Below are 24,778 nucleotides of genomic sequence, written 5' to 3' on the forward strand. Positions count from 1 at the left end.
CACAGAAATTAAATTTATGAACTTTAAATTGAGTATTTAAATTAGTTTATTTTTATTGATATTTTAATCAAAAGTTAAGTATTTTAAGTATTTAACTCTTCTGAATGCTCCTGAGCACTGTTTCAGCTGTATCCCATCAATCACAGTATTTTCACTATCATCATTTTCTAGAAATTCTGCGATTTAGAGATGCTTACTGAAGAACCAAGGTAACGTATCATAATAATGTCTATTCACTCACTTTGAGATACCCTTCAGTAAAATAAAAGATTACGCAAATAGAGCAAAATATAAATAATTGTTAAATCTAGGTAATGATCTATATATAGAGATGTTATATTAGTCTACTTTTTAACATGTTTAAAATTGTGTTAATAAAATCAAAAGGGTAAAACTACAGAACAGGATGTGGGCACATAACTCCAGAGATGCAAATTTATCTCTGGAACAGAAAAAATGAGTTTATGTTCAATTAAATATACCTTACAGTAAGGGTAGGTGCAGACTCAAGCACAAAGTTAAAGACTTTTTGCTGAGACTTTAGCATGAAGACAGTATACACCAGGCACTTAAATGTCAGTTAAACTAATTTGCTTACCGTCTGCATGGATTGGAATGGAGCGGCATTTACGTTGATTCCACTGCTATGTAATGGTTTGCTTGTCCCAGCCTGGAACACCTGAGGCTGAGAAGCAGCAGGAAGGGATGATGCTGCTGTAGTCTGGTCTGTATTTAAAGAGATTGTTGCCTAAACACAAAGTGAACAGATGCACTTTAGTGGTAAACTAAGCCAAGTCTACTACCCATACAGATGTTAACCAAACTATTTTATGAAATAAAAACACTATATAGCGCATTAGGTCCAAAAAGAAGAGACACTATATTAACAGTTATTTACCTTCATCCAATTCATGTACAAGTGCCTCATCGAGTTTGTATAACCTGGTAACAGAACTTGCCTGAATCTGATCAATTGATTCCTTTTGTGGTCGTTGCTCTGTAGCATGAGAAGGCTGGTACAAGGGTTGAGATCCCGTATATCCCTCACTTGTAGATGAAACCAAAGGAACCTACAAAGAAGTAAATCAAAGCTTCATTCTGTTAAAAACCAACTCTAATACATAAAGAGCTAAGAAAGATATACCTGTAAAAGAGACTATAGAACCTAACAACTGCAAAAATACATATACTATTAAAGCTCAAAGTTAAATAAACCCTAGTCCAGTTATTAAGTTCCCCACAAATGCTTCTAAGATGGTAACAACTACACTAAATTTTAGGATTATGACATCTAAAATGTCTTCTCAAATTCTCAGTTCAAAATTAAAAATCTCCTTCCTTCACTATAATTACAGAACACAGGGTTAACAAAAAAAATTTTAGTTCATCAAAAGAAAACTAAATGTTAACATGGAAATAAAGGCTGATGGCTACCCATGCCAGATTTGGACACTGATCAAATTCATACCTGGCTTTCATAAACTAAGAGACCCAAGAACTGACTAAAAACAAACCTGCAAAAACATTATCACTCTTACCTGTGTAGCTTCTGGTTGTACAGAAACTTGACTAGGTTGAGCAAGTCTAGATTCAGAATGAACTGCAAAATTGACCCAAAAAAATACTGTTATACAAAATCAAATCTCTTCAGAGATGTTTTACTTGTTTGGTAAAGTCAAATTTCTATAGCCAAATCCTAAATAAACTTTTTAGCAATCATGAAACTAAATGGGGAAGTGTAAGTAGGATTTTAGCTTTCAAGTGGGTATTTTCAATTAATTGATAGTCAACTGTCACAAGGGCTTTCACTTTGTTTTGCAAAGGTTAACATCAGATGTTAGTGAGATAGTACTGACAATAAGATACAGAAAAAAATGATAATCAATGCCAGTGCTTTCCATGAAAAAGCCTTTTAAAACTAACTATAAAGTAGCATTACTCTTAAGACTTTATTAGATAGATAATATTCAGTAACATTTTAACATTATCAACTTTCAGTATAATTTCAAATGTTTCCACAGGATAAAATATATATACATATATATCTTTAAAAAACCTATATTCAACTCAATGGGCATATTATTGCCAACCTACCATCCTTCCACTCCCCTCCCAAACCATGTTTAAATAGTCAAAAATACAGTATCTTTGGTCAGTCATTTGGAAATCACTGGTTTTTACCAGACGGTTTAGTGGACTCAGCATTACCTGAATATCTAACTAGCTTTATAGGTTACATCAGTTCTACATTTGTTGACTGGCACAGCTAAGAAAACTGTTATTTTCTTCCTCTAGTAGAGCTCAAAAAACGAACACTAGTAACTTTGATTCCCTCATCTGTTTTCTAATTCCTAGTAGAGATGAGCTTCCTCTACTTTAGAGAAATGCTAACTTCCTTACCATATTAACTGTTCATTAAACATTTTACCAGCAACTCCTTTTATGACATTTAAGATTAACAACATTAAGTGTGTTACTTTATAAATGCTTCCACTATTATGCCCTTAATGCTGACATGCTCTGGGAAAGGTTTTACAAAACTCAAAATTACTAATGGTCCTAAAGAGATACTCCAGTTAACTCAATACAAGTCACCAACCCTGTTTAGTGTGCTGCCGTTTCAAATAATGGTGTAAGACTAGTTAAGAGTTTGAAGCTTCAGCAGTCTTCTGGTCTACCTCTTCCCCTTTCCTCTTAAGCATTCACTTACCCACTTCACTATTGCATCTCATTTTCAAAGTAATAAAATATTCAGAAATTTTCCTAAAAAGCTGCAATCATCCTTCAGAGAACGACACTTCTATTATTTTTATTCCTAGATTAATTTTCAAATTTAAAAAGCCAAGCAAAATTTCACTTATACACAAAAAAGAGGAAAAACAGGTCAGTTTTACATGTCAGGAAGTGGTTACTACGAGGTAGGGAAAGAGGTTAAGTAGTGCCTGAAAGGGAAGACAAGTAGGGTTCTGGGGTACTGGTAATGTTCCATTTCTGGGTGTTGGTGTGTTCAGTGATGGAACTACAGCTAATGTTCTTACTATAGGAAAAAACAGTAACATTTCTTATCAAATTAAAAGATACAAGGCAGGAGGGTATAGGTCAAGTGGTAGAGTGCATGCTTAACATACTCAGGGTCCTGGGTTCAATCCCCAGTACCTCCTCTAAAAATAAAATAAACAAGTAAACCTAATTACCTCTCCAACAAGGGGGAAAAAAAGATACAAGATCTAAAAGCAAGCAATAAAAGAAAAAAATTAGTTTTCACAAACTTAATAAAACCTGAAAGCATTGGCTCTATACTTTATTTCTCACATAAAAATGTACCTGGAGGGCAAACCAGCTGTGGTATATCCATGTTCTGTGCTGGATTCATAGGCTGTGCAGATACAATGGCAGGATCAAGGGTCTGGTTTTCAAAATCCAGCATTGAATCCTGCAAGTTAGGATATAATGGAGTGAAGCTAAACAATGTAAACACTTAAATTTTCTGTTAATAGTGTTTCACTAAACTTCACCTACCTGTATGAAATTATAGGGTCCCTGCATTTGCGCCATAAGGTCCTGTACTCGCTGTCTTCTCACGAGGGGATCTGCCTGAGCCACTGGAGTCAAAGAGTGGGGCTCTGGTACTGAAGGAGATGCAGCCTGAGGTTGCTGCTGGAGTGAATTTACCACCTAAGTGGGAGAGAAGGAGAGGGGAGTGGATTAGTAGAATGACAGAGCTCCATTCATTACCATCATGACCAGTCCCCAAATTACATGTGCCATCTGTACTGTAAACAGAATAGCAGACTTGAAAATAGTCAACCTGACCAAATTATGCCAAATTTAACATTCCGATCAATGCTATCACTTCTACAGTAGTTCCAATTCCACAGGGCTTCCACACAGCGTTTCAGATTTTCCTTGTAAACTGCTTTCAAAGACTATCTGTGTTTGCTTCCTAAAATCATGTATTTTGCTTTAACTGTTAAGCCTTCTATATTAAGTAAACCTATATATCTGTATCAAATATATACCTATCTCAATACCTGATACATACTGAACATTCAAGAAATGTTAGCTATCATCAACCTTTGACTTCCCATCATTTTATTCTCTCTGCCAATACCACAGGATCAAGCTCTATCGCCTCATCTAAACTGCTACAAAAGCCAAAGCTCACTTCACGTATCATTTTCCTAGCTCTAATAACTTCCCGATTATTGTTTTTAGTAATTCCCCTCTCTGCTGAGAAATCTCACTAATTTTTATTACATGAAATTTATATTCTTCTGACTGGCTTTGAAGCCTGGGCAAGTCATACCTGTTGAGCCTGGGCAAGTCATAACCTTATTTCCTTTACAAGCAATACTGAGCTAATAGAGCCTGGTAACTGAACAACATTAGGGTGAAGGAGTCGTCTAAGGTGACACTGCAATGTACCCCCTGGAAGGTAGGTCTTCTGAAGGCTATTCACATGCAAGCCCAGATTTTTACAGAGCAACCTGATAACAGACGTATCGTGTACTCTATCATGTACTCTAAATAGATATATCAACTCCCCAAGTTATACATGTATATCTACATAATTTCTTGTAATTGGATCAGCAATGCACTGATTATATTAAATATCCACAGAGATAAATAAATAACTTTTCAAACAGAATAGTCTTGTATAATGAGTTACTATAATACAATGTACGAATACTGCAAAAGACTTGATCTAAATTTGTTCTTAGTAAAGATGAAAATTACTAATTAAAGACAAAAGACATCAACCTTGCAACAACAGAACTCTTACCTCAACTGTTTCAACTGTCCATTCATCTACCTGCTCCTTTTCACCACTGCTGAACTGTGTTTCTGCCATAAATTGTCTATTTACATACTGCAAAGCAAAGTAAATGTTTGAGACCTATGTTCGGAAGGCAGAAAGGGAAAGGAGGCATTAAATAAAAATTATACCTCTGTTGATTCAACTTCACTTTGTTCAGTGTATTCTTCTGCTGGCTCAGGTTCTAAGAGGTTAAAAAATGATACAAAAGAGTGTAAGAAATCTAAAAAGTTAACTCTTCATTTAAACTCCAAATAAGTAAACTGTTCACCATTACATAGTCTGAATTTATTTACAAAGTTACAGTTAATAGTAAGTTTTTACATTTTATTATTCTTACAATAGTATATGTACAATGAGTTTTCCTTACCATTTATTCCAGAATAAATTACTTTAGTTTCAACAGTAGTTATTCTGGATCAAGTAGAATACCAATAGTGCAGAATTCTACTCTCTATTTTAATCTATTTGGTAAAAGTGGTATGGGTGGGGGGCGCCCCTACTTTGATCTACAACCATAAATTTCATCCATGTCCAATTTTCCCTTCTAGTTTCAACCTAGTAGCTAACACTTGTATAAAGTGCTTTCCACGTGCCAGGCACTGTATACATACTTTACAGATCACTTCTTAAATGGAGAACCTGAGGTACAAAGAAGTTCAGTAACTTGCCCGAAGTTACATAGCTAATAAGTATTGTAGCCAAGATTTTATCCAGGCAGTCTGATTCTAGAATCCATGCTTTCACCCATCACAAAATTTATGCTCCAACAATGCTTTTAGAAACAGCAGTCAAAATTTTAAAAATACTCATAGTTAAGTGCTTACCTACATATTAGTTATGTGCTGGGTGCTAGAACAGATCTCTGGCAACTGAGGAATTTACAGTTCAAGATCACGGAGTTATAATCTCTCCATCATTTAAAAAAAAAAAAAGCCAAAAAACAGAACAAAACCTTGTACCATTCACCTCACGTACTGGCATGGTAGACAGCAATAAATCTGGGCCCATCAGCCAAAAATCTATTTGAAAAACCTTTTAACAGTTGCCCCTCATCCATACTCTAGCCCAGCAATACTGCAGCAAGAGAAGTATCAGTTTGTAACAGCGATCAGGATCAATAAGATAAACAACTAATATTTAATACCTCTGGGACTTACTGTTTACATGCTTTGTCTTAATTTTGGTCATGTTTAAGTTTCTTTAAAAATCTAAGTGTACATATATAACTAAACAAATGTATAGCTTGAGCTGCATCTCTATTCAACGACTGATGTGCATTTAGGATGTTTTCACATCTTGGCAATTATAAATAATGTTGCTGTTAATAGTAGGGAGTATGTATCTTTTTGAATTAATTCTTATTTTGTGGTTGGCTTTATTCCTTTGATAACTATGGAAGTTTAAAAAGCTAAAGCTCTAAACGTTCTTAGAAACAATGAACAGTACATATATGTAAATTTAAAAATATACGTACAGTAAAAAGAAAAAAAAAGAAATGAGCTATCGAGCCATGAAAGACATGGAAGAAACTTAAAAGATGTATCACTAAACAAAAGAAGCCAGCCTGAAAAGGCTACAAACTGTACAGTTCCCATCAAATGACATTCTGGAAAAGGCAAAGCTACAGAAACAATAAAAAGATCGTGGTTTCCAGGGATTTGGGAAGAGGGAGGGAGGAGTGAATAGGTGGAGCACAAGCGATTTATAGGGCAATGAAATTATTCTGTATGATACTATAGTGGTGGCTACATGTCATTATGCATTTGTCAAAACCCATAAAATGAACAACATCAAAACTGAACCCTAATGTAAACTGTGGACTTTGGTTGATAATGTGCCCATGTTGGTTCATTGATTGTACCAAATATGCCACACTGATGAGGGGTGTTGAAGGTAAGGTGAGTATATACGTGTGGCTGGGGAGGGCTATGAGCGAACTCTGTAATTTCTGCTCAGTTCTGCTGTGAACTTGAAACTGCTCTAAAAAATACTCTATTAATTAGAAAAAAAACAAAAACCCACAAAGTATAGCTTGAACTTGAGGCAAAGGAAAGTAAACCAGAACTCTAAAGCACGTATCCACCTGAGCACTCACCAGCTTCTGCTACCTGGTCTTCAGCTGCAGGCGCTGAGGCTGCCTCCTCTTCCTCACACAGCCCATTCTGGTGGTTGTGGGTGCTGTCAAAGTAGTTCGACTGGAAAACACGCTCAACAATTTCCTTTAGCGCTTTATCTAAAAACAGAACATGAATTATAATCTTGGACTATCTGAGGATGCCTGGATTGAATAAGATTCAATATTCTACAAAATACTGTGGTAAGAAAGGAAAAAAAAACCTCATCAACTGTTACTTAAAAACATAAAAACATTAAATTCCAACAGAATTTATTACAAAATGATAGGTGATCTGTCCAACTCAAGCAGAATAAAATTATGAACAAAACCATGTTAATTCAGGTATCTCATCTTTACAGACTCGTGGTTGTTTGATGCTGGCATTTTGACTAAGACACAAAAGAAATTGCAAAAACATAAAAATAAAAAGATATAAAAAGAAGCAAACCAAAAAGTAAACAGTGGATGTTATTTACACAGCTCTAAAATTTCTTTAATGAACATTACTTTTACATAGGAAATTAAATTTCCTAGTCACAAACTCAAAAGCAGTCAGTGATACTCACAGGTTGTTCCACATACAGGTTTTTCCTTCCCTTCCAGCAAGTCCCACAGGTGAATGGAGGCATGTTCATACTGCTCATTCAACCTTATAATAATAAAACATCCAGTTAATTACCTTTTAGTTGTCAACTCAACACAACATTTAGAGGTTCCTATTAACAAATACCACTCTACCTCAAGCTCATATCTCGTTCAGGGTCCGCTAATTTGTAGAACTCATCCAACAACGACAATTCCTCTTCAGACAATATTGGCACACCATTCAAACCCTGCTTCAGGTCAGTTCGCACTTCATCATCTCCCAATTTGTCCAAAACATACTGCAGCTCAAGCACAGTTTTTAAACGTTTCTGTTCAGCTTCTTCTCTCATAAGCTGCTCCCGGCGTGCTGTCTTCTTTATTGTTTTCTGAATCTGCGTAAGAATATAAACATAAGACAAAAATGAATTTTACCTAACTCCTTTGTAAATAACACATATTTTACTCATTAAGTTAGATGTGACCCTCACCTATAAAAGAATGATTAAAAATAGTTCAATGAACAATCTGTTTTAGGTAGCTGTTAGAAATTCAAAACGTATCTTTCCCTAAAAAGTATTACACTACTCAAATGGTACCAATGAAACAACGTATTTGGGATTTGCTTCAAAATAATCTAAGAGATGGGACAAAGGAGAAGATGTGAGTATATACGAAATATAACTGCCCATGAGATAATGATAACTGTAGAAGCTAGTATGGCAAAATGTGATTTCATTAGTCTTTTCCTTTAGTTTTGAAATTTTCCATAATAAAAAGCATGAAAATTAAAAATTTTAATCAAGGTTCTGAGTCAATTAAAAAAGAAACCCAACCACAGCCAAAATAAAAAAAAAAAATTCTATCTCTCTCTATGAAAACATGGTCCAAAATTCTAACTTTAAGTGCCTATTACTGGTTCACAAGGAGATGTCAAAACCCACTACTGCCCCCTCATCCCAAACAATCCACCACTGACATTATAAAGGCATTCCAACTTATTTAAAATAGTGACTAAAACTGACTTGTTTTTATGAATAAGAGGATGCTGGCAGAAAAGATGGTAGTTTAAGACAGGTAAAAGCTACGTATGAATATATTTTTCCCACTATATTTCTCCTTCCATTACTCTTTTCATTCCCTGGGAAGGCTGGAGAGACAGCATCAGCCAAACTCAAATATTTCTCTTCTTTCCATGTCTAGCATCAGCTTGGGGTCAATGAAAGGTCAGTCTTTTTAAGAGCAATGACTCTGTGTTTCCTTCCCACCTTCTCCCCTTTCTCAACCCTCACTAGGGCAAACTAAGAGAAAACCAAAATAAGGACACATGAAATATATAATAAAGGGAGAAAAGGGGAAGTGAGACCTGGAAGTAACGATGAAGGTTGTAATAAGTCAAATTTACAATGGTAGCAGACAAGGTAACAGATTAAATAGTATATTAGCAATAAACAGTTAAGTGAAGAGTACATATGAACAGAGAGAGAGAGAGATCTCTCTAAGCAAGGGTAGTCAAGCAAGCTTCCAAAGAGAAAGTGACATCTACACCTAACATGGGTCTTATGAGGGATGAGGTGCAATTTTAGGGTAGAGAGGTTTTTAAAAGCAGCTGGAGGCAAGAAACCTAGGAAAAAAGGCAGGAATGAGAAAGTAAGTCAAGAAAGCAAATGAAGTAAGATAATAAAGAAGCTACTTTGGATGAAATGAGCAATTCAAGTAGAGAAGAACAAAAAGACTCGAAAAGGTAGGCTAGAACTTTCAAAGAAGCTCCTGAATGTGAAACAAACAAAATAAGTTAGTAACTGTGGAAAGTGTAACAAAGGATCAGAGTTAAATAAAAGGACTGCCAATGAAGTTAAAGGCCCAGTGAAGTTCCTGAAAACACCAATGTTAATAAAAAAGCAAAAGAGGATACAAGTTATTTTCATTTACATAGTGACAGAAATAGATTCTATATTAAATTGTATATAGCAATTCTACTTCTATGACCCCTATTAAAAAAAAAAAAAAAACCCTCAGAACAAGAAATTGGGCAGGGTTCATCAAGCCTGAGCTCTGATCTAAGCTAAGTGGAACAAATCCCTACTTGGGTGTAAATTAAATTTCTTTTACTCCATTTTGAGGGGTGTCATCAGTATTTTCCACCATTAATCAAATTTAATAAGTAACAATAACATTAAGTACATGAAATATATTAGTTATGCATCAAATACTGTTCTAAGCACTATTCTATAATGAGGTAGGTACTATTATTATTGCCATTTTTACAGACTAGAAAACTGAAGCAGCGTGACAGCTCTCCTCTCTCTTCTCCTACCCTTCCCTTTCTATCCTACTGGCTGTTTCTGGAAAACTCTGACTGATACAGGAATAGAGAAGATAAGTAACTCTCAAACTCATATAACTATTAAGTAAAAGTGGTAGAATTATTACTCAAACCATGCAGTCTTGTTTCAGAATCAAAACTTTTTATCTCTGTACTACATTGTCTCTCATCACATAATAAACTGTTTTGTTTATTCATTTCACCAAATCAGAGGCAGCTTTATATTTCAATGGCATTTTAAAACCTTCTCCAAATAAGCTAACTCTAATTCAGAAAGGTATTAATTTTCTGGTCTGAATTTTCAACAAATTATTTGACTTTGCTTGTATTTAATTTTTACCCTGTTGCAAATCAAAAGATATTGGGGAAAAAACACGCCACTTTGTTGGGTCAAGAGTTGACACAAGAGCAGTGTATCAACTGGCAACATCCCTTACGATTCCTAATGGAGAAAATAGTTACCAATTATATTAACAAGCCTCTTTATTTTCTGACTAATGGGATTGTAAGTCATTTGGCACAAAAGAATACGTGGAAGATAAACAGCAACCATGTTTATGGAGTCATTGCTTTGTATCCAAGGGGAATCAATTCCAGGCCCACAGCCTTCTTCCCATGGATACCAAAATCCATGGATATTCAAGTCCCTTACAGTCCATCCTTTATATCTGCAGATTCAACCAACCTAACATTTCAATCCTTAAATGAAGACCCTGAAGACACAGAAGGCCAACTGTATATATTTACATAGATAATTTTTAAACCATATGTGTCTGCCATATATGAAACTCAGTCCCTTTAAAAGGCATCTTTCAGGTGTTACACTAAACCTTACAGAAATTGGAAAGCATCTTAGATATAATTGGATCCAATTCTCTCCTCCTGCAGAGCTTATCAAAGGTAACACAAGAACTAAAAACTCAGACAACAAAAAATTTTTTGCTCTCCTCATTTTTAATGTTTCATAAACATATATACTATCTTTTACTTACATCTTGGCTTAATGCCATGAAACTCCTCTGTAATTCTTTTGCGAACTCCAAGTTATTTGTGACTTCCTGGTACTTAGATACGGCATCCTAAAACAACAAAGACAGAAACCAAATTTACTAGAAACACAAACACAAAATTAATTTTCTTATTAAAAATAGTGAGCATAAAATCTTTAATAAAATATAACATCTTTACCAGCTGATCTTGATTAAGCCTTTCTCCTTTGTTCATTCGTTCCTGGTAATCATCAAGCTTGCCCTATATTAAAAGAAAAAGTAATTATATTCCATATTGAAAGTACATACCAGCTAAACTGTACTAAAATAACAAACCTACAGAATCCTCTAAGTTTGTCTCAAATCTTGCCCTAAATATACTTTTTAAATATATTACAGTTTAAGTTAGCATATAAAATTGCTTAGTGAGCTATTTAATATGCCAATTAATAGTGAGCAACAGAAATGAATTTAAATACTCCAACCACACTGAATGATACCAAATATTGTATTATAAGCCAATGATAACACACTGCTTATTCTTTAGGTTTCTCAGAAAAAAAAAGTATCAGATGGCCCAGGCATATAATACCTACCCACATAAGTGAGGGCCACAATTTGATTAGGGTCCAACTTACACCCAAGTAAGCATATCAGATATTTATTAAGTGTTACATTTTTGTCCCTCCCTCCCCCTGCCATGTGAGTAAGTGATAAAAAGAGTGTATTTTTCCTGAATAAACACATGTGCACTTTGTCTTTGATGTGCCTCATCCATTTCTCTTGAACATGAAATAAGTTCAAGCTATCTTATCAGCTACAGGCACAGTGTATCAATCAACAGCTTTGCTTTCAGTATTTTCTTGCAAGTGTAATTAAATATGCAAGAGAAGGGGAAGAAAATTAAGCCTCTGGTTTAAGGTCATCTTTTTTTTCCTTTTTGCTAAGGTGATAACTTTGGAGGTTTCCTAGGCTACTATTGTTTAGGTAAGACCCTCCCACAAAAATATACTAAGGTACTGAAGCAATCTTAAGGGTCAGAGGAGAGGAAATAAGTAGAAATCTAAATTACAGGGGGCAATTTTTAAATAATCACAAATTATAAAAATATATAGTCCCTTACTCTTAACAGTAATAAAATTAAGAAACAATTCTGATGAAACACAGATGCACAGAAATAAGTTTAAAAGTAATGCTAGAAGTTGTTTTATGTCAAATGATTTTCTTTGTACCAAAATCATGAGTCAACTTGCATAACCATTCTACCATTTGTTCTCTAAATTAAAAAGCCTATCACAATTCCTTAGTTATACTAAAGGTAAATAAAATCACTATAATCAGTAAAACATTAAAGGATGATGAAACTATCCAATTTTATTTAGGTGAGCTATTATATACAATCAATAAACCTCCAACTAAACACATAAAATTCAAGTCTACTGGCTGAAAAAAAAATCAAGATTTTTACACTAATAGGGCAGGCCTAATCCCATGTGCAAAAGATAAGCTCAACTGCCTCAAACACTCTGAGGATGAATGAAGACAGTTTATTTACTTTTTTTTAAAGAGGCTATTTTTCTTTAAAGAAAAAAAAACTAAACAAAATTTACCTTTAATTATGATTTAGGATATAATAATAGCATGACAATCTACATTTTTCTATTTAGAAACAAGTGGTTAATAGAAGACAGGCAAATTGGAGGGCCTGAAATTTAGCACTAATATAGTTAAAATTCTAGCAACTAGGCAAAAGAAAAACTGCTGTTAGCTAATACTTTGCATTTATTATCTCCCCCTTTCATGGTATTGTACATTTTTTAAAGTAACTGTTGCTAAACCAAGACATTAATACACAGTGAATGTACTATATATCCCATGCAGGATAGTTTTATATACTGAGCTTTAACTTTACCACTTAATGTCTTGAGAACTTAAATCATATATGCCAATCAAAATGGATGTCAAATCAAATTCCTATAAAGTGTTTGTATATATATAAAAATATAAAAAGATTTTTTAATGTTAAGAATAGTACCTAAGTGGTAGAATTACAGATGCAATCTTTTTCGTTTTGTTTTGTACACTTAAATATTCTGCAATGGACATACAATTAATATAATAAAAATTAAAATCTGGTGCTATATAAAAGATGTTAAGATTGTCAGATTTCAGGATATTGTTAGGACTTTCACCTATAATAATCCTTGAGCACGAATCTATATTATCCTATAGAATAAGATATCCTATAGCAGAAAAGCTCCAATTTTCTACACAACAGGAAATTTAGTATCTATCCAACACAGAGATCTATGGCAGATTATATTTTCTAAAGATGGCTCCCACATACTGTTCTGCAATGTGGCCTCGGCACTCGCCCATTGAGAACTAGTCCAATTTATCTGCCACTGTACTGACTGAGTGGGCTTCAACCAACAGAGTACAGTGGAAGTGATTCTGTATGACTTCCTGGGTTCAGTCATAACAGAAGTGCATCTCTGCCCTGTTTACTCGTCCCTGAAACCAATCATGGTAGGAACCCTGAGCCATCATGTATGTCCAATAACCCTGAGGTTACCATGCTATGAGGAAGCTAAGCCATGAAGAGAGGTCTCATACAAGAATTCTGATCAGCAATCCCAGTGTTAAAAGTCATCCTAGCCCAGGTATCAGACATGTGAGTAAACAAGACTTAGTCTTCCCAGCTGAGGACCCAGGCATCATGGAGCAGAGACACCAATCACAGTGTATGCCTTGTCTGAATCCCTGACAGGCATCATCTGTGTGCATGATAAAATGAAGTGGGTGTTGAAATAATCTGTCGCACAGCAATTACTAGAAGAAGGTTAAGAGGGAAATGAAAAGGGAAAGCAGCTACTATGTGAAACTCAAGCTTCACAGTACACATCTTCATGGAAAACTGTCACCAAAAAGTATGCAAAAAGACTTCTGAGCATCCAAAATAAAAATCTGTGCATTTCATCAAAGCTCATACATCCATTTATTTTGATTTTACATTACTATAACATTGCTTCCAGTTTTTAAATCCATAATATAATTTAAGAGCCATGATTTTTTAAGGGAGAAGGACTGCTACTACCACCACAAAAAGTGACGTTTACTATGAGGGAACAAAGGTGTAATAAACTCTCGATTTAACTGAAAAATCTCTAGCATCTTTAACGGATTTTCAAAAAGCAGACCACAGTTCCTCACACCTAGTGAGTTAAATCAATGCATTTATAGAAATCCAAAAAAAAAAAAAACTGTAGTTATTAATCGAATGAAAAACTACAGGTCTTTCATGAAACATTTTTCTAACTACAATAAAACCAAAGTTCAACATAGCTTTTACATTTGTTCCTCTATAGCTGTAAACACTTTCTACACTACTGTTAGAAATATCCTGTCCACTTCCCTCCCTTGCCCACACCTCAGGAAAACAAGATCCTGGGTCTGGTCACAGCTCCTAATAAATAGCTCTCTCATTCAAAGAAAACACCAAAACTTACTACTAAGCCTGCAGGATGACAACAGAACCCTGTTTTGCATTAAAAGGTACTAGTTTTGTTTTTGTTTTTATCAGTATAGTACAGGATCTCCTGGCTGCTTAGATGTACAGGACTTTATCACCATGGAATACCAACTGAAGGGACCTCTGTTCACTGTAACATATAACCACATTTCTATATAGCAGAAACCCCATGTTGGTCTAGGTCAGTGATTCTCAAACTGATGTCCTCAAACCAGCAACAGCAGCATCAGCTAGGAACCTGCTGGAATGCAAGTTCTCAGGCACCACCCCAGGCCCATTCAATCAGAAACTCTGGGGGTGGGATCCAGCAATCTATGTTTTATCAAGCCCTGAGTGATTCTGATGCATGCCCAAGTTTGAGAAACACTCACTTAGGTCAAATATACTGTAATCCCCTTGTAACAGCAAGCCCAGTAGAATGCAGAAATAAGGAATTATTCTGAGTCAAAACAAATAATATGAATTGTGACCCTAGCAATCATTACATGGCAGCCTCAATTTTGGAGATAGGTTGCTTAAAGGTTCAGCTTTAAAAAAAAACTCAGAAAACTTGTTGAATGATGGTTTTCTAGAGCAGCTTATAAATCTATTTACCCTAGTAATTACTTGCATAAGATTCATTTATGATCTGAACACTGAAGAGTTACCATCTTCCATTTATAAGTATTATTAAAGCTTGCATTGTGAGCCAAAGCTCCAGAAATTTAGAGTATTTTACAATTCAACTCTGGTGAATGCCAAATTTTGTACCAGAATTAGAAAGCCTCTTTGGACACACAACTGGTTTAATTTTCTACTTTTCAAAATGAGGGTGGCTTACAATCCCACCTCATTCTGAAGCAGCTTTTAAAAATAAGGAAAAGGATATGGTATCTGCAGTGGTCCCAAAACTACAATCTGCCTAATACTTGAAAGAATACTTACTTGGAGACAAATGACAGTACCTTAACTAGCTTCATTCATATTGTCATATATCCTATTCAAATGGCTTAATTTAGGTCCAAGTAGAAAAACTGTCCATTTGGGGTTAAAATTTACAGTATAAACTAAATCAATATATAAATAAGGACTTGCTTATCAAACTGACGGATCCAAAATTAACACCAACAAAAAGAGAGGGGGCAGAGACAGGAGTAAAGGACTCCAGACAAATACAGCTTTTTTCTTCCCCAAGCTAGAACATGGTTCCAAACTAGAGTGGTAAAGACAAATTTGTCAACTACTCATATCATCCACATAAAATGAATATTAAGTATTTTTTTCTGGCAACTGGATCCATTTTTCTAGCATAAAGATATGTTCATCAGAAAGCCTACCACAATATTGACATAACAAAAACCTGCCCTCTTACAGTCTTTCTATCTTGAAATACCTATCTTTAAATTCAATTTAGGGTTCCTTTTTCAACTACTGAACAAGTATTAAAAATTCCTTTTCGGAGGGTGGGGAATAGCTCAGTGGTAGAGTGCATGCCAAGCATGCATGAGGTCCTGGGTTCAATCACCTGTATCTCTATCAAAAATAAGAAGAGGAAGAAGAAAGTAAGAAAAAAAAATTTAATTCATTTCTAGCACCACATATGAGCAAGATAAAAATCAAACCATTTCCCAGACTACTCAGAATCTCTAAAGCAGAACCATGGTATAGAGGTGGGATAGACGTCACCCAATAAATGTCAAAATACTAGATACTGAGAAATAATTACCCTAATAAGTGCTGCCCAGTCGCACTCTATCTCCTGTTTCTTTGTTACCTGTAATAGTTGACAGTATTTATTATGTGACACACATTCAAATTTAAAGTATCAGGTAGCTAACCCTATCAGGGAGGCACTATTATCAACCATATTTCATCTAAATGGAAACTGAAAGAAAGGGCAATTAAATAACTTGCCTAATGTCATAAATCTCAAAAAAATTGTGACTCAACATTTCCCCACTCTGCACTCCAGCCATGGCCACATCTTGTTTCTGCCCTGCTGCTGTTTTCCTCCTTTTCTTTCCCCAGAATCGCAGTACAGATCTTCCATTCCTCCCACAGATTTTTCATCATCACCAGTTACTTTATTGAAATGTTTTTTAAAAACTCACTACAGTGCCATGAGGGTGCCAGAAGATGAATATCCAAAATAGCTGTCCTCCAGAGCTTTCCTCCTTTACTGTTACAGCCAACAAATTCCATAAATGAACAATTGAAAAAAAAATTTTTTTAATTTAACAGTTAAAAAGAAAAGCAAAGAAGACTCCAAAAACCCAAAAATTCTTCAACTACACAATTTGTAAATAGTCACAACAAGAAAGAGTAGGAGTAGACAACATCTTTAGTTTGAGTATCTGGGAAACTATGTAACTCCTGTTCTCAATTAAGGGAATCTCCAAACTGGGACAGAACACTTAAAAAATGAAGCCTAAGATGAACAAAAGTAGTAGGAACACCTAGCTGTACCTAAAATCATTTTATGTCTCCAGGTCAAATAAATCACTTCCATAGTACTGAAAGAACCTATAGAATGACCAGTGCAAAGACAAAAAGTCAAAGATTTCTTTTCCTCTCATTTGTCCATAATCTTCAGTGACATTATTTCAAGTCCCCACTCCCTGCATTCCTGTTCTTCACCTAGAAACATCAGTTCTGACTTTGCCATATAGTGGTAGGCAGCTGACTACCTCCAATTCACCTTTCACCAATTCAGTTGAGACTCAGTTGCTAGTAAAATTCATAGAAGACAGGAATGATAAGAATCAAAAGTTTCTTCAATTTTCAAATAAAACAGAAATGAGCATTCTACCAGGCCCTAGACTGCAGACTTTCCAAACACTAAAGAACAGTAAAAGGATGCTAAATTAGGTATTATATAAGATCCCACCGTAAGATAGTTTTTCAAGCAGATAACCAACCAGTTTAATTTGAGGGTTTTTTTGTCCAATTGGAAAGAAAAAACAGATAATCCTATTTTTAAAAACCCTTATTCCTTGTCCATGGTTGTAATTACGCAGTTAAGTCTGAATGAATGGAAGCACCTGACCCTAGGCAAGAAAACAAAAGTTTAGAGTTCCAGCATCACTTACTTTGAATTATATTCTTAAAAAGTCTAAAGCTTGTGCATTTGAAAAACAAATGATCATAGATAATCTTAACAAGTGTCTTTTGAATTATATTAGTTGCTTTAACCGAACTACTCACTGGGATGAGGTGATACAACTGAATGGTTTATACGCTGTTGGGAGTTCAATGTAAAAAGATGTGAACTTTAATTCATTTAAAATGGAGACCAAAGGTTTTTTCCCCCAATAATTGAAGTATATTTCCGCTATTTCTGTTTGTGTAATATTAAGGGGAATGCAATGAAATTTCTAGTAATTCACAATGGCTCAAACACCAAGAATCATCTGTCCTTCTTCCTAAGCATATTAGACTATCTAGATTTTAAAATAAGTTCTACTTGGCTATTCATCAACTCTGTTAACTTAAAAAAAAAAAAGAAAAGAAAATCCTTCAGGAAAAAAAAAAATCTCATTTCAATTAAAAAAAAACAGTGCAAGTATATAGCTCTGTACATAAAGCATTTTCCCCCTAATGGATTAATCCATTTCAACAGGGTTTTGTTGATGAAGCTACAAATATTTCTATGTAATGATTCAGTCAAACTAGCAAATTATTTATTTAGCATATGCCACGGTGTGATATTAATAAGTCTCCGTCCTCCAGGAGCTTACTAAGTATTTTGAAAAATACATAAGGTAAGAAGAACATAAGGCAATATAAAAACATCAAAGAAATGTACAGACAACAGAAAGCAGAGGAAGTTAAAGGAAGCACACTAGTTGAGCATGGTCAAGAAGCACACCTTCCCCTTTCCTCAGGAAATATGAATTCTGAACTCTGCTCAATAAAGTCTCTTTCATCTATACTTTTACATTCATACCCCATCAAAAAACAAAAACAAAAAGACAAAACAAAAGCACTGGTATATAGCTGGTAGAAGAAATAAAAAGAAGAGCAGAAGTCAAGCACCTTACAATTCCAACTTTGGCTGACTTTCTCTTCTGCTACTCCTCTAATTCTTCTCTACTACATACATACCACACATTCTCTCACCCCTTGCCCCTAAAAAGGAACTAATTACTAAAAAATATCCAGAAGCCTGGAACACAAGAATTAAGATGGAAAGGCTGACATACCTCCTACTTCTCTCTACTAATGCTTTCCCAAATTTTCTAGTCTATAACATACCAAGCTTGAATAGAGAATGTGCATTTGGGGCTTACCTAAGTAAGCATAAAAAGAAACCAGAATTTAAACTTTAAGAGTTCATTTCTTTAAAATAATATGAAGTCCCAGTGATGCCTGATACAACAGGACCTCATTTGTACTGCTAGTCTCTGGATCCTAGTACCTAGATCGCCTACAAACACAAATTTAACAATGAGATGTTAATATGGGTCTATCAAAAAAGAAATAAAGAGCTTTTTTCTTTTACTTTCAGCTTTTTTAAACAGAAGAACTCTAAAATTAAAGGATCTGAAGTAAAAGGCTTTCTACAGGATCAGCTTTAACATAAAAAAGTCCACCTATGTTGCACACCATTACAAATTCTCACTACCGCTCCTGAAACATTACAAGAGACCTTGGAATTCTCCCATTTCAACCTGGGTCATTTTTACATGAGCATCTTAATTTCCTCTTCTGTAAAATGGACTGGAATAAATTCTATGTTGGCTTTAGCTCTTAAAAAATCTTAGATTCTGTAACATTATGATAATGAAATTAAGACTATATTGCTGTAAGTCTAACCTTTTCAAGTACTTATGAATTTTTTTAAAGATGAAAGAGTACTAGACTAATCATCTAGTTCTAAATGTAAACTAAGAAATTAATTACATAAAATGACAAATTATATCCTTAATCTCTAATTCATACAAAATGTATTCTGATACAAATATCTGCCACATGGGAATTAACCTGGAGCAAAAATAATATGGCCAGGTTAAAACAATACATTCTCATTACAATACTTAGGATTCTACTCTCATCCCAGAAAAAGGTATTCACGTTATCATGAGGGAATTCACATCTTTTTCTTTTAAATTCAAATTTTAAATACTTCTCTATGTCACACACAAAGAGCACACCCAGACATGCAGAGGGAAACAAATTAAGCATTATAAATACCTTTTTTCTTTGACAAGGTGAATGCAAAACAAAGTACCATACCCTCTGCACTGCAGAGGAATAGTTCATGCAACCATTGGAAAAACCAACACAGCAGCGATATTAACTGTCAAGAAAAACTTCAAGTGTTATCCTGAAGATTTTGCTTCAAAATAGGAATGTTTTTATTTCAAACTACTTAAAGAAATTCCACACAACAGCCACACTGAAAATTCTAAATAGATGCATACCGCAATGCTCTGGAAAGAAATGTTACCCTAACAATTCTTTTTCAGAATAATATTACCTGAAAAGATATAAAAAGCAAAAAAACTTAAGAGTATTATGAGAAACAGTACACTCTGGCTATACTTCTGGTCACATGCTGGTTACAAAACTCTCAGGCTGTTTTGCTGGACAACACTTGTTAATCCTTCACTTACCAAAGTTACTACTGTCTTAACTTACTATATTTACAAACAGTATAACAAGTTATAATGTTACCTATTAAAACATTCTTTATTCTACATCAAAACTGATTACATCTTAACCATATAAATGAGCTCTCTCAAGTTAAAACTAAGATTTGGTTTCAAAATATCATCTTGCATAGGCTAGTGCCCAGTTCTATACCAACGAACTGATGAAGAAAACTAGGCAATCACTCAATTCATTACTACTTGTACTTTAATCAGCCGAAAGACTGGTAAATGGGAGGAGGGTGTAGCTCAAGTGGTAAAGCACATGCTTAGCATACACAAGGTTCCGAGTTCAATCCACAGTACCTCCTCTAAAAAATAAGTAAACAAACCTAACTACCTCCCCCACAAGAAAGACTGGTAAATGTAGTTTTACACTTGATTCTTTTTTATTATAGCTGTATTTCTTCTCTTTGCTAAACACTTATGTAGTCTAAAAGCCCAAATTTCAAAAACCACCAGGTCATTTAGTTGCATTACATAATAGTGTCATATTTCATCAATGTTAAGTATGCATTCTCACTGAACAGATGCTCAGCTTTCCTTGAATGACTCCAACTTATTAGAAAATTAACAAATACCTCTGTTTTTTCAATGAAGTACAATAAAATTATTTCAATTCTCTACGTCTTATTGTAAGTGGTATTACTAATCAAGCAATAATTTTTATCAGAATACTTGATTTTAGACTCCATGGAAAAAGGCATTTTGTCCAGAAGGCTCCTATGAAAAGGTCAAGACTAAAAGACAACTCAAATGTAACTTGCTAAATGGACTGAAGTAAAAAGAAATCCAGTTATAAACAGTATCTTACTTTACTCCACAGCATTTCTAAAAAGGTTCAAAACTTTTTTGTAAAATAAATCCTACTTTAAATGTATTAAAAACGCTCACCACTAAAAAAATGAATCATTCTAAAATTCTTTCATACAGTAAATCATCTAGATATACAAAAATTCAATTTAAACTAGAAATCACACGTGTTTAGAGGAAAATCCAAATGCCTTGAGTCTCAATTATTAAAACTATAGGTTTTACTTTTTAAGTCATAACATCAGTACTGCCAACTCAACTATTGAACAAGTAGGTAGCTCAGTCTGTGAGTTACCAAGAAGCCTCACTTAACTGTAATTTGACCTTTCTGCTATCTAGTACTCAAACACTAAGAAAAAAAAGATACAAAATGCATTTGTTACTTTGTTTAGTTAAAACTTCTTCATTACAAGGGCATTTTCCAGTGCTTACTAGCCTAGTCTATCATTTCTGTAATAATAATTACATTACTTTCTCTTTAATTGGGAGGGAAGGGGGTAGGCAATGAATGTATAGTAATACAACCTGTTTTGACCTGTCATAGTTCAGGACCTCATGGGGCTTATAAACTAAATTTCTAATTTTTTCAGACACACTTGAACACCAGAATCTAACAGTCACCTAACAACCAAGTTAACTAGTACTCAGTGTCTGACTTTATAAGTATCTTTCAAGAACCACTTTTCACTCATTAAAATATAAATATATTAAGATATCTACACTTAAATATTACATTATTAATATTTATCTTCCGATTTCTAGTTTAAAAGAAGAGATTTCTCAGGAATTTTGAAAATTAAGCCATTCAAGTGTCAACCAGATTCACAGGATTTATTACATTAAGAGTTTTTAAAAGGTACCTAAGTCTCCATTTCAAATAGAGCAGCAAAAACTAAGTCAGATGGCAGGTACTATGAAGATACTGGTCTTGGGCATGTTTATCCTATGTTGCTTTGTTTATACTGATAAATCTTATACTTTCAAACCTCTAAAGTAAACCAGTGTTTAATCAAAATAAACGATCAGCAAAAGGTAGAAATCCACATTTAGTGCATCTTTCAATTTCAAATAAAATCCAAGTAAAATTCCATATACAGAAGACAGAATTATCAATTCTAAAACTATTTTAAAACTCCCCCCAATATGTAAAATAAATCATTAAACAAGCAATTAAAATAATTAAAGTCTACATAGCACCAGTTTTCTTCAAATTACTTCCCACAGCCCAAATTTTAGTCAAGTATATTTACTATTTCAACAGCTTAAGTAACACTATTAGATGGCTGGCTAAACATTTTTAAATGACTTCTACGAAATTCAAGATGTTATAATAAACGTTTTACTAAAGGCAGATAAGCAGAAGCTATTAAAGGAAAGTTATTTTCTTTTTAAGGTAAAAGGCAAAAGTTTGCATAATAGTCACAGATGTAATTACCCCATTTTACTGATTTGTTTTCCCTTTCCACCTCTAATCTTACTGAAGGTGAATTATTCACTCTGCCAAGACCCTTGCTCTACACATGCAAACAAACGCACAGATGCGAGCGCGCGCGCGCGCACACACACACACACGTGTGTCCCTCTAAACACAGCCAGCACAGTCCTGAGCTGAAAGCATAAAACAAAAGCCCAACTTGAAGATAAACCTCACTGTGCGACCTAGAAATGCTAAATACTGGGCCCAAAAATTGTGGGTATGGCTTTTTTTTTGGAGGGGGGCAAGGGAGGCCATTCGGGGCGGCTGCCTGCTCTCTGCCCTCCCCCTCTGCTTTCGCTTTGTGCTCACAATGCAGCTCCTGTAAAGAGCTTCCCTCTCCCCGCAGCCGCCGCCATGTTAGACGCGCTCTCCATGTGCCCAGAGACCTAGCGATCCCCTCGGACTCACCCGGACCCACCCCCCAACGAATCTCGAGCGTTGCAGTCTCCCTCCCATCCCTCTTTAGAGTCCTCGAAGGACAAAAAGCCACTGCAGAAAATTGTCGGGATCGACTAGAGCGTGAGGCTCGGGGGGCACCTAGACAATTGAAAGAAACAAAGAAGGAAACGTAGGGGCTCCTATCAGATAGGGGCGTGGGTAGCCCCTATCTAAATCTAAGACCTCAAGAGGGGCCTGATGGAGAAGCAATTCTAGTTTAAGATCCTAAAAACACTTCCCTCGCAACAGAGAAGAGGGGCCACTGAGCAGGCCTCAAGCACACGGTAACGGAGCGGACAAGCCCCAGGGCTATAGGACACAGGCCGCCTCCACTCCTCGAGGCAGTCGGTTGGCTCCTAGGCACCCCCCACACACAAACACACCCCAGACCTCTTCATTTCCCCCCGCGGGACCCCGTCAAAGAAATCGGGCATCGGCCACGTAGAGAAAAGCATTTCACAGTCAGACTCGGCGACGGGACAGGCCCCCACCCTTATATATCCCACTCCCAAAGGCCAAAGGCCTGGCCTGCAGCAGGAGGAGAGTAATAGAGGCCCGGGGGCCAGGGCCGCGTCCGGGTCAGGTGACAAGCACCTCCCCGCGAAGCCCGTTTTCCGGGCACGACGCTCCCGTTTACTGGGGAGGCAGGGAGTGGGGGTGGGGACCGGGTGGAAGGGAAGTGTCCGAGACCCGGAGAGTGAAGGCGTCAGGGTTGGAGCATCAAACCCTCCCTTCCCCCACTTCCCCACCAGCTTCTAGCACCTTTTTCTTCTCTAGGTTCCGAAGTTTCTTGTCAATCACCCCGAGAATCTGCTTCATGGCCTCGGTCTGGACAGCGCCGGTGCCGGTTGCGGGGTGCTGAGAAGCTGGCGCGGCGGCCCCGGCCCCCGCCGCCGCCTCGCTCCCTGAGGAACCCGACGGGGGTGGCGGTCCCGACGACTTGCTGCCGCTTCCACTGTGGCTGGTGGCCGAGGGCATCTTGAGACCCAGAAGGGAGAGAAGAAAAAGCGGGAGGAAGGACAAGAGCGGCGAGTCAGGCGGCGGACGGGGCGAGACGCGGGACAAAACGCGCAGCGAGAAGGAGCCTGCGCGAGCGGGTGGGGGTGGGGACGGGGCCGGTGCGCGCCGCCGGGGCAGGAAGAGACCGCGGGATCGCGCGCGACCCGCCAGCGGGGCGCCCGGCCGGGCCTCGCCCCGCCCCCGCCCCTCCCCCGCGCGGGCCGCGGGCCCGGCCTACCCGCCCCGGGGCACCGAGGCTCGCGCCGGGGGCGGGGCTTCACAGCTCCGGCCGCCAACGGCCAGTGCAACGGTCCCCACCGGGGAAGGCCGGCTCTCGCCGCCTTGCGAGGGAGGGAAAAGAGAGGTCGGGGCGGAGAGGCGGAAAAGGGTGGAGAAGGGCACTGGAGATGACCGAGGTGGGGGTGCGGGGGGGAGGGGAGACTTGAGGAGCTAGCCCCTCGCGAAGGTCCAGCCGATCCGGAGGTAAAGGACACTCGGGGCAGCGGCCCTCTTCCCCTTCAGCGCCTCGGTCTGGGCTGGCGCTCACCGTGCGCGCGCGGAGGCCGCTGGAGATCCCGAGTGCGCGGCGGAGGGGGCAAGGGTGGCGGTGCGTTCTGGGCAGTGTTGTGCGCTCCGTAGGCGCAGGCCGCTTCGCCCTGTTCCCGCTGCACCGAGAGCCGCTGCTAGTGAGGCGGAGAGCCGGCAGCAGGAGGGACTTAGGAAGCCAGCCCTCTGGGGCGGAGGGGGCGGGAGAAGCGGAGGGCGGGGGCCTTCGCGGCCGCTCGGGCTGCCCGACGCAAACGCCTGAGGAGAAGGGCAGCCCGGCCGCCCGACGGCCTGCCCAAGCCCCTGGCCTGGGCGGAGGCGGCCTCTCAGCGAGGTCGGCGCGGCCCCCGGGAGGCTGCCGGAGCGGTGCCTTGAGTTTGGGGCGAAATCGTAGCTAGGGTCCTTCAGGCGAAGTTGCTTGACGTCCAAACGGGGACAATAGGTGTCAAGCAGCTGGATATGAGGCTGGCGACTGCCCGGCGAAGAACCCTTATTTGGTGGGGGGGCGGGG

The 24,778-nt window shown here is 37.4% G+C and overlaps 1 protein-coding gene across 1 annotated transcript in view; it reads right to left on the reverse strand.

The window, feature by feature from the left end:
• The window catches only part of CAPRIN1 (cell cycle associated protein 1), a 33,304-nt gene extending 8,879 nt beyond the window's left edge, over window positions 1-24,425 (reverse strand). Inside the window, exons 1-14 of the mRNA XM_011000571.3 lie at window positions 24,269-24,425; window positions 23,485-23,700; window positions 11,032-11,094; window positions 10,836-10,922; window positions 7,674-7,912; window positions 7,502-7,584; window positions 6,915-7,052; window positions 4,948-5,000; window positions 4,784-4,870; window positions 3,520-3,675; window positions 3,325-3,433; window positions 1,539-1,600; window positions 960-1,070; window positions 599-748 (exon numbers count right to left, since the gene is read on the reverse strand). Of these exons, the coding sequence (XP_010998873.2) occupies window positions 599-748; window positions 960-1,070; window positions 1,539-1,600; window positions 3,325-3,433; window positions 3,520-3,675; window positions 4,784-4,870; window positions 4,948-5,000; window positions 6,915-7,052; window positions 7,502-7,584; window positions 7,674-7,912; window positions 10,836-10,922; window positions 11,032-11,094; window positions 23,485-23,700 (1,554 nt within the window). The 5' untranslated portion in view covers window positions 24,269-24,425. The remainder of the gene's footprint in view (window positions 1-598; window positions 749-959; window positions 1,071-1,538; window positions 1,601-3,324; window positions 3,434-3,519; window positions 3,676-4,783; window positions 4,871-4,947; window positions 5,001-6,914; window positions 7,053-7,501; window positions 7,585-7,673; window positions 7,913-10,835; window positions 10,923-11,031; window positions 11,095-23,484; window positions 23,701-24,268) is intronic.
• Window positions 24,426-24,778: the final 353 nt, after the last annotated feature.

Source organism: Camelus dromedarius, chromosome 12 (genome assembly GCF_036321535.1).
Source record: "Camelus dromedarius isolate mCamDro1 chromosome 12, mCamDro1.pat, whole genome shotgun sequence".
NCBI lineage: Eukaryota > Metazoa > Chordata > Mammalia > Artiodactyla > Camelidae > Camelus > Camelus dromedarius.